Below are 11,097 nucleotides of genomic sequence, written 5' to 3' on the forward strand. Positions count from 1 at the left end.
AAGTAAAATTTTACTGCAGATCATCTTAAAAAAAAAAAGATGTTAAATAAGCCCCCAAGTAGACTTTATGTTAGAAGGGACAAGGTATAACTACAAAAACAGATACATACATTTATGTGCTTCTGTGAATGTACAGAAACAGTCTCAAGGCTTTCCACATAGTACAGCAGCAGTGATTAAAAAGAAAAGATGTCCTGCAGTTTCTTATTAGAATTAACTTCTTAAACTATCAAAGCTATTTCAAAAGTTGATGGTGAGCTCAGTCCTTGAATTCATCTCAAGTCCTACAAACCATGACCACCTGCATGTACCTAAATTCCCTTTTAAAAGCTGTAGCAGCTATTTCAACAGTTAGAGAACAAATTTTAAGTTATTTCACACCTACTGAACAAATTTTAAAAGACTCCCTCCATCTTTAAGGAAGTCCATTGTGTGCTGTCCTCCAGGACTTAAACCTGTTTTGACTTTTAATACTTTCACATGCAAATGTAGAGAAGCCCTTGAAGAACAACCATGACAAAGCAAACACTATGATCTGAAAACTACTCTCATTTCTCCTATCTGGATCCCATTGCAAATTGCCCATGCCAACACTATTAAGGCCCTTGTTTTTAGTTTATCTTACATCACTCAAGGTCTGAATTTGAAATGTGAATTTCCACATTAAACCTTCCAGAGGGGAAAAAAAAAAAAAAAAAGTTGAAACTGAATCCAACTAGCTAGTTCAATTTTCTGTGTAGCTAAAGCCTATTGTTCTTAAAAAAGCAGATCAAGATAGGCCTCAAGTCATTATAGCAATTGGTGGTTTCTGTAACAATAATCAGGCCATGTGAAAGGCAAAGGTGCTTTAAAACAGAACTGCTTAGTAGAACAAGCAGCATTACAGTTAAAAATGCCAAATAACAACCACAACCTTCATCAGACCCCTGACGATTCCCAGCTTAACCATTCCAGTCAAAAAGCAAGCTTGGCCAAGCACTAACAGAATAAACCTCAAGAGTGTTTCAAAAACTCTTTATTCCACCTTATTGCTCCCTCCACCTTTCTTCCTTCACAAAGACTCTATCAGGGCAATGCCTATATTGTAAGAAATAAATACTTCTTAGACAATCCTTTAATACAGATGTTGAAAATCAAATACAAGATTATCTGTTTTTGCAGAGGGGATACATGAACTGGATTAGACAAGGATTTACTCTTAAAAATGCCAATTCTACATTTTAATATTCCTTTTTGTAAATGTAGGCACTGAAAAGGCCTGCATTGTGTTCTTAGTGCTAGCTGATGAAAGACTTGCCTTGAATGATTCTTTGATTCCACATTTCTGTGCTTGGCTGTTCTCCATACACTTTGCTAGCATTGACAGACTCCTGGAAAAACCTTGCTACAGATCCCTAGTCCACTTTTTGAAGAGAGTCTCAGTATTCACTCAGAACACAAAGAAAAGGCCTCTGTATCACGACGCAGATACGGCCACTTCAAATATTTCAGGTCATTTTATACTGTATAGACTTCATGTGTGTGTGTGTGCGTGTGTGTGTGTCAGGAAAAGGAAAATATTGACTACATCAGAATCTTGCTAGCAAATTTAAGAGGAAGAAAAGGACACTAGGGCTGAGAACACCACTTATACCACATAACCATGGATTTGTGACCTCCTTCCTTCTGCTGGCCACCTTCCCTGCCTCTTCCCTCCTCCAGGAGGGGTGTCCTCCTCAGTGAGGATTTAATCCTTCAGCTTCTTTGTTTGCTTCAAGAAAGCAAACAAATCAAACCACCCTGCTTCCTATATAAGAGGTGAGAAGAGTTAAGAGATATGAAGACTTGGCTTACTTACAATCTGCTGAACAGATGGGTCCATTTAGCTCAGCCTTTTACTATGGCAGCAGTAGCAAAGGTGTAAGGCAAATCACTTCAAAGAAGAACTTCAAAGAAGAACTATGGTAATGAAAGAAAAGCTTCCAATTAGACAAGTATTCCAATGACATTTTTCAATGATAGCTAGTTAGTTTTTCATGCTTTCTTCTCATTTTAAGCTCTCAGTACTGCAACACAAATTAGTATGAGCTCAGAAGACTCTTGCTGGAAGAGCAGTGAGCCACAGTATCCATTGGATATGACACACTAACACTGGAAATAGCAGGAATGGGACTGCTTGCTGCTCCTGGAGCTGGCAACTCAGTACACCTGATCTTGATGAAGGGAAGCAGTGCCGGTGGCAGCGCTCTCACAGGCTTGTCTCACTGAGATGTGTTCTCGTGGCAGCATACAGATCCCAAGACCAAGGCTTGCTTCCTTGTTCATTAGGAAAAGACGGCACAGAGAGCTCTGTCTTTGCTTTCGGTTGTCTTCTCAGGAGCTTCAGCCAGACCCAGTGCAGCATTCTCAAGCTCTTACTGCTAAGCCCCGTTACCTCCTCTGCGTCCTTCTCTGTCAACATTTTCCTGAGGATAACCAGGGAAGGAAGAGCAGCAGTGCCCAGGGGGCTTTCCGCATTTTCCACTGCATTTGCTGCCTCCTCTGCTCAGTGACAATTAAGTGCCCCTGGGGGAAAAAGTCACCTTTCACCTTCAGAATCCTTTGCAGCACAACCATGAACTCCTCGTTGATCTTTCCAGCACCAGCCCTCTGGGTATGAGGTCAGGTACATCCACCATTATCATCCGGACTATAACCTTACCAGTAACCTCTCACATCCCAGAGCACAGGGGGAGAGCAGGTGCAAACCTCTTGTCAGCAGGTCATGTGGGTTTTTTTTTTTTCTCCATAAAAATCAGCCCTGTGATTGTAAGCTTATGCTTTTTGGTCTCTAGTTTGAGGGAAAGTAAGAGTTGATCAGCAGAGTACAGAACACTGTGCATTTTCTAGGACTGTCAACCCACTTGAGAACTAGTTTGTTAGGCAAGGACTCTCGAACAACTGCTAAAACTGCCTCTTTTGGAGCATTTGAAGTTCTATGCTTTAAACAGATGCTGACTTCATATTGCAACAGGATTAACATGAGCATCCATACAGAGGCAATAGGTAAACTGACCGTATATGTAACTGAACAGCATAGACTGGACAAGAACACAGATCAAAATCATATATTAATACTCCCACTTCCATGACTTTACTGCATGTACTTCGTAGTATTTAAATCCTTTTACTTGCTCAATGACAACACATTACAATCAGGCAAATGATTGATATAAACAGTATTGTATGTTATGCAAAATTTGAAGTGAATAATTAAAAGCTAAAAAAGAAATCTACAGGGGCAACTATTTATATAAACAATAGGAACTGAAGAAAAAAAGAATTTTGACTGTTTATATGAAGAAAGAACTGACAATGCTAACGCTACGTTTATGTTATATATATATAGCAGCAGATTGAAATATTCAACTTTCATTGAAAACTCTTGTGAAAGGGTAGATTTGTCTAAGATCTACTAGCTGCACTGCTGAAGCAGAAGCCATTGACCTCTCTTCAACTCCGTATTATTCATTTACAGTGCACATTGATGTCATCTCCATGTGAGGAAGGACATCTTTACTGTTAGTGTGACAGGAGAGCCCTGGAACAGGCTGCCCAGAGAGGTTGTGGAGTCTCCCTCTCTCTGGAGATCTTCAAAACCCACCCAGACACCACCACACACTCTAGGTGTCCCTGTTGGAGCAGGGGACTTGGACTAGATGTTCTCTGGAGGGCCCTTCCAGCCTCAACCACTCTGTGATTCTGTTAGCTGTTCTTTTGACACAAATTTGACATTTTTTCCAAAGTTCTTTTTACATTCAGAATGGCAAACTCATGGAATTTGAGTAGCAAGACAATTTATTTAAGATGATTTGAGGAAAAAAAAGATAAAGCTGGAATGCACAAACTAGCCTTCACCTATGGAGCTAGCCCATTCCATGAATGTAGTATTCTTGCACTAATTATGTGTACTATATGATCAATAATATGATTTATGATCAAAAATGAAGCCTGAGTATTTTATCAATAAATCAGTGATCATTGAAGTCCCTACTTTTATGAGAGCTCAGCACTTTTATTTCATAAATGAATAAATAGGAAAGAGAATGTACAATTAAGTTTACTGTAACTGGCATATGCTTTGTAAATTCGGAACCAATGTACAGTTCCTGCCCTAGAGGGCTTGCTCAAGCAGAAGAAAAAGGGGATTTAGAATTGAAACTTCCATGAAGCCTCTCCTATTCAATGCTGATCTACAAATTCCACTCCTGATTTCTCCCACTGACTGTTCATAATCTTTCCTTACTCTGAAAGAGCCATATTTTCTATCACAGGTAGTGGAAAACTTTTAAGAACATATTCAACCGTAGAGTAGTATCAGTTTCATTAGAGGTGGGGAAAAAAAGAAATATTGTAGACAATCATCATAAAATACAGTTTATTTCAGATCATTTGCCTAATTCACATGCAAACCTTTTTTTTATTAATGAAGTGTAGTAAATGACACTTAAGAAGAGCTTGTTGAATTTTTAACTTTAGCAGTTTTGTTGTACACCTTAAGCTATACTATTTAAGATAACTTCTTTTAACTTAGGGGAGGGTTACATAGCTCATGAAGTCGCCAGAGTCTTTCCAACAAAGGAATGGTTATCTGCTCAGCAGCCGTTCTGCTGCCCTCATTATCTACATGACACATTTCATTTGTTTATCCCACGTTGGATGGCTACACTCTTTGAAGTACAGCAGTCAGGAGAAAATACTAGGAAATGCAACAAATCTAAAGAGATAACTTGGTAACTAGTGAGTAGTATCAGATTACAGTAAGTAACTGAACTCTTCTCCTCCTGTGCTATGCCAAGCAAGTAGACTGAAGCCTTGAGCAATTACCACATTTTTAGCATGGATACAGAAAGTACAATATAAAAATGCACATAAGCAGGGGGGAAAGACACTTTGCAAGAGGTAGAAAAGATTTTATAAAATTTTTTAGGCACAATTATCAGCAGTCTTTTTAAAAGCCATCAGCAAGGTACAAAGCAATAACGACCACCATACATGTATTTGTACTAGTGTGTTTATTTTTACCCTTTGGAATAAAAGCATTATTTCATGCACTCTCACATTGTTTTCTTCTGTATTGTTTGAAGACTGGTTTTCTCCTATTCTGTAGGAGGTTACAGAAATTTTACAGACTCTTGGGAAGTCTTATCACCAGGTGTCTACCCAAAAAAACAGCTGATGTACTATTAGATAACACTTTTTCAAGAGAAGCAAGAGAACTGCAAACAATGTTTGCGTAGGTTCATGTATCAAAGAACAAGAAAACATACACAATCCATAAAATAATGTTAGATCTTTTGGTTTACTTTTGCCTTTCGGAAGATAATCCTCTTAGATATGAACTTTTTTGCACTATTTCCACAAATGTATGCTTTATAGTGCAGTGGTTACACTCAAATTTTCACAACAATATCCATAAATCAGAATACCACAATTACTACACATTTACCACAAGCTAACTCACATTCACAGATAATCTTAGTGTCAGTACAAAAAGATGCTTTCTTTGAGGAAAAGGTACATAAGGCTTTTCTGGTAACAAGTTCTTGTCAAAGACTTTCTTTATTCCTGTAACTGCATCTTTTTGCTTGTTTTACTTTTTGTCTTGGTCTTTTTCTGCATCGAGAAGTGCTGAGCGGATTCCTAACTTCTTCAGCTCTTCTACTAGATCTCCACTCTGATGCATCTGAAGGAGTATATCACAACCACCAACAAATTCACCATTGAGGTACACTTGTGGGATGGTAGGCCAGTTAGAGTAGTTCTTTATTCCTGCATAAGAGAAAAACCAAAAAAAGGAAAAGAAGAAACTATTAAATGATTTTCCCCTACCCTCACACTAAGTAGACTCAAATTATAAATAGAATTCATTGCTTCAGCCTGACAGAACTACTCATACTTCTTTTTTCTCTCTCATTAAAGAAAAACAATCTCTATATTACAGAAGCTGTGTAAGAAAAACAGCATTATGCTTATTTTTGGTTCTCAAAATTAAAAGTTGTGTGTTGCAAGACATGAAGTCAGCTACTATTCAGGGAAGTTGGAAAATGTGCAAATATATTTTCATTTGATTAAAGAAATGTAAAGTTTCTCAATGATTATGAAAACTCCCCAATTCCCCAAAGGGATTTTTAAAATACTTTATGCTTGTTCTTAATTCATACAGCAATAATTGCTACAGCAAGCTCAGCTGCAAGACACATCTGCCCCTTTAGAAGCCTTGTGAACTTCGAATTACTTTATCTTTCATTGCCAGACTTTGCAACCCAAGGGAGGGGCACAAATGTTGAATTCTTTTAAAAGTTCTCACTCTTTAAAACAGACCTAGAATTAAAGTTCTGTTTTAAGCACAGAATTGAAGTTAAAAGCTATAATACATAGAACACAGATAACTACATAGAACACAAACATAAGACCATCCAAAAATATTAACCGATCAAATCAGAGGAGAAAGAACAAACTCGCCACCCCCACCAACAACACCAGAAGTCTCAGCATAGCTAATTTGTTACTTTTCAAATAACCATTCACACTGAAAGCGACTATTTTTGTACCATAGAAAATGCAGCTAAATTCCATATCTACATGCCCTTATACCTAGTCCATCAGCAAAACTAGATATCTAATTTTAACCCACTGTCTTAGGTTTTCAATCTGCAGGCACTTAGAATTTTTCTGCCCATACAGCTCACGTAAGGCTGCAGACAAGGCACTTGCCTTTCCAGATGATCAGGACTAGCCCAGAGGCTCCCAGGAGCCCATGGCCCACACACCCTTTAGCACAGGCTGTCAAATTATTAACTGCAGAGATGGGCCTGGACAGCAAACAACATGGGGGGTAAGCATGGTAACATGGGGGGTTTCAGTCCCCTCAAGCACATTCCCCACAGCTCTACAGCCTTCCAGCTTAATAACAGATATAGCCTTTGTACAAAAGGTAAAGGGATGCTAAAGAAAAAGAAAAAAAAGATTCTTGTACAGGACAAAGCTCTGCAAGTATCAGCTACTATGGATAAAGGACCATCTCCTACAGAAAGGGTTGCTTATGAGAAGCACCTGATCACTGTTAAGACATGAAACAGCATCAAGCTGAGACATCTTAACCTGGTGTCTCCACATGCAAAAACATGACCTATCCAAAGCACCTCCTGCTTAAGCTCTGTAAGTAAAAGAAGAAAGAATTAGCTGATATAAAAGTATAAACATATTAGCAAGCATTCATATTTTACTGGAACTTAAAACACTTGCATTTTAATATTTAAGAATGTAGAAATACATAAAAAGATTGAAATCTTGCTAGGTAAAACAGCTAACACTTTCCATTAGCTAAGCAGTGTGTTAAAAGCATCTACTAAAATAGTAGTAATCTGGGAGAACTTTTGCTATGACAAAGTATTGTTAACTATAAAGTACAAGGACAACTAGAAGATTTTGTTTTATGACTTTGTGCACCACCGGCTAATGCTTCAGAAATCCAAAAAAGCAAGTTTCACACACAAAACAGGACCAGGAGCCATGCAACCAGCTAACCTCATCTCCTATATAACAACCTGTTATTTTTTCCCCAAGTGTCCCATTAAAATCCTTCTCACTTCCTTAGATGCAGCTTGCAGAGATCAGAAGTTCTGACTTGAGCTTGGGTTTATAAGCACTTTTCTTAAGCACTCCTTTGCCTCGTGAGTACTCAAAACTATCCTAAAAATGCTTTAGCCCTATGAGGTGCAATGAAGAATCTGGAGTTCCAGCAGTGAGGCATGCTCAAGGATAACTCTTACACAAGCAGCCTCTGTACACAGAACTAAAGCTTTGTTTTCATTAAGACACAGTAATACTAAACACACATTGTGAACCAAGGGCACCACATAATAAATCTGCTGTTATTACTGTGAAATGTTAATAAGCATTTGAGGATAGTATTTACCCCAATTATTCTTTTACAGGAATATTTTCTTCAAGGACTAACTGCACACACATACAAGCACTGACAGGACTTTCAAGGATCATTCAACTTCAGCTAGAAATACGAGTACAATCAAGCTTAGATGAGCTGCACTCTGTATTTCACGTGCCAGACAAAGAGCCTTGTGTGTCTGCGTGTTTAGGCTCAAGCAGATTACAAACTGGGCAGCTCAGGACCCTACAACGAGACATCTCCTTGCTTACAGTGGTTCCCTGCAACTGTTTTAGTTAGGTCAGAGCAAGTCAGCCGGGTCCGCGCTTGCTGCAGCCAGGACGTCCTTTAGCGATGGCTCCTTGGCAGCGCAGACACTCCAACACCCCCGTTCCCTGGAGGTTAACGCTTCCCAGCGGCACCGAGGCAGCTGCAGAGAGCTCAGCCACACAACTAAGGCAATGAAAAAAAATGTAGGCTTTTTTTTTTTTAAGATACTGCTTGTTGGTTCACACCTATAAACTGAAAAGCATTGCAGGAACAAGATTAGAGAATCAACCTTTGAGCCAACAATTAAAGAAATATGAAATTAGTCAGCTGAGAGCAAAAACATTGAAGAGGGAGTCACATAATACCTGCCAGCACTACTTTTCCCCGAGACGGAGATTTAATACACACTTTAGTATATTCTGAGAAAGAAAGATAAGTGCTATGCCCCTGCAAGACCACATTTACTACCTTCTTTAACACTTTCTCAAATAACCACAAGTAACCTCAAAACTCTGTCAACTATGCATCTCCCACATGGAAAAAAAAGTGCAGCACAAAAGTATGAGGTGAACAGAGTACCTGCATTCTGCAAGCTGGCAAAATACCTTATATACAGGAGCTCCTACCACCTGAGTAAAAAAAAAAAAAAAAAAAAAAAAACACGCTGACCAGGAGGAAAACGAGTATTTTGGGAGTCTCCTAACGCAACTGTGTACCTGCTGACTAGGGAAGGCAGCAGGGCCCGGGAAGCCCAGGCCCCGAGAACCCCTCACCGCCCTGCACGGGACGAGGTGCTCGGGGCCGCCACCAGCGCGGCAGGAAGCGAAACCAGCCGCTTCTGTGGAGCCCCTGGGCCTCCCCCCGCGACACGCGCGGGCCGCCCGGCCCCGCTGCGGGCCGAGGAGCCTTCCCGGCGGCGGGCGGCACCACCGCGCTGACCTTGGCGGAGGTCGGCGTCCTGGAGCACGTCGTGCGCGCGGTAGTCGCGCACCCCGTGCAGCCGCAGGATCTGCACCACGGCGTTGCTGAAGCCGCACAGCGGCTGCGCGGGGCTGCCCTTCATGAACACGACCACGGGGTGCGCCCGCACCAGCCGCTCCACCGCCTCCCGCGAGCCCGACGAGCCGCCGCCATCGCCGCTGCTGCTGCTGCTGCCGCCGCCGCCCTCGGCCTCGCCGGCCGCCGCGTGGCTCAGGCGCCGCCCGGCCCCGGTCCCGGCGCAGCCCCGCCAGGCGCCGCGCAGCGCCCAGGCCGCGCGCAGGGCCCCGCTCATCCCGCCGCTGCCGCCAGCCCAGGCCGCTACCGCTGCCTATTGGTAACGGGGGGGCGGCTGCTGCTCCCTATAGGAGAGCCTTCCTGCCAATCAACGCCGCTAGCCAATAGTAGTAGGAGCCAGCAACCTCCTCCCGCCCACCAAGGTGAGGCCCCCTCGCGTTGCTGCTGGCGGAGGGAGCCGCTTTGTCGCGCTGCCATTGGGCGAAGGAACTGCCACTCCGATCAGCTCGGTTAATCCCGCCCCCCCTTGCCGCGCGGCCATTGGTCACCCTTCCCCGATGCCCGGTTTTATCCAGGGGCGGAGCCAGCGCCTCCTTCCTCTTCCGGGTAACGGCCGCCGTCGCGGCGTGGCGGCCGCCGGGGCCACGCGCAGCGGGTGGCGCAGGCCGTGGTGGAGCCTCAGCGGTGGGGCCTGAAAAAATAACGTTAAACCGCTCCGCGAGGGGCGGGAAGGCGGCGCGCAAGGCGCAGGCGCTCTCGTCTGTGCAGAGTAAAGTTCCTCGGCAGGGAGCCGTGTACAAAGGGGCCTGAGCTGCACTAGCAAAGTGTGTGCGAGCAGTGTGGTTGAATGGGGACTTAGGATTTTTTTTTTTTTTTTGTGGGCGGGTGGAAAGAGGCATGTAGGATTTGTGTGCAGCTGTGAACAGGCTGAGAGTGTCATTTTTGGGTACTTTTAGTTATTTCTCGGGGCTGTTTTGGCTGCGTTCATTTGGTTTTTTATTTATTTATTTTCGAGAAATTAGCGTGGTAGGTGATGCTGTCAAGGGGATGGCAGTTCTCCATGTGCTCCAGTTCAGTCCTAGCACCAAAGTCACTGAAACTTTTGGGCAGCTGTGTGGGGGCTGGATGTGGCTGCTGGGGTTGCAGCAGGATGCAGAGAGGGGAGGAGAGGCTGGACTGTTAGCAGTGGATGCACAGGAGGCCTCGTGCTGAGAGACCAGCAGAAATGTGAGCCCTCAGAACAGTGAAGCAGCTGGAGTATATCCTGGAAGTAGTTGTGAGTGCTGCCAGCTTTGTTAGAGAACCTGGGCTGCTTGCAAATTCTCTCCAAGAACGTGGAACACAGCAGCAAAGTCTTCTTCAGAAACAATATTCATACTGTAAGTAGAGAGAAAGTTTTCCTTTCGCTAAAGCACAAAACCGAAACAAGCAAAACTGAAGTATGTTCCTGAACTTTAACATGCTTTGAGTCTCTGGCATTTAGGGTTATGGTGTGAATGGCCATTTGTGTTACTTCACATGTATTTGTTAAGAAAAGAAGCTTTCTTCAGTTGTGCTTATATGCAGCTCTACAAGCAGTATCACCTCTTGTTCAGTATTCAAAAGGCTGCCTTTCCCTGCTTTTCATTTGTGAATCCAGTTGATACTTGAATAGCAAATCAGTTTTCACTTTATATGTAAAGACATTTTTTTCTTCTTTTTAAGAGTGCTCTGTGCAAAAACTTCTGCTGAGAAAGTGAGGTATACTTTTGACACTGAATTTCTAAACTGTTTTCACTTCAGCCATTGCTTCTGTGATCTCTTACTGCAATTTAAATTTGAAAAAAAAGTGTGGCAAAAGTATGCACTCCATTTCCATGTGAATAGACTAGGAATGCTTCAGAATATATATGTAGTGTTTGAGAGTATTTGGATATATGAAG

The 11,097-nt window shown here is 42.4% G+C and overlaps 1 protein-coding gene across 1 annotated transcript; it reads right to left on the reverse strand.

Annotated features, from left to right (window-relative positions):
- Positions 1 to 5,018: 5,018 nt before the first annotated feature.
- Positions 5,019 to 9,453, reverse strand: GLRX5 (glutaredoxin 5). Its single transcript, XM_088539686.1, has 2 exons — positions 9,119 to 9,453; positions 5,019 to 5,790 (listed from the first exon to the last, which is right to left on the reverse strand). Exons 1-2 carry the CDS (start codon positions 9,450 to 9,452, stop codon positions 5,612 to 5,614), a joined length of 513 nt encoding a protein of 170 aa, XP_088395812.1. The 5' UTR covers position 9,453; the 3' UTR covers positions 5,019 to 5,611.
- Between the last annotated feature and the right edge of the window lie 1,644 nt (positions 9,454 to 11,097).

Source organism: Tinamus guttatus, unplaced genomic scaffold (assembly GCF_059628265.1).
Source record: "Tinamus guttatus ecotype Peru unplaced genomic scaffold, ASM5962826v1 Tinamus_guttatus_pri_ptg000048l, whole genome shotgun sequence".
NCBI lineage: Eukaryota > Metazoa > Chordata > Aves > Tinamiformes > Tinamidae > Tinamus > Tinamus guttatus.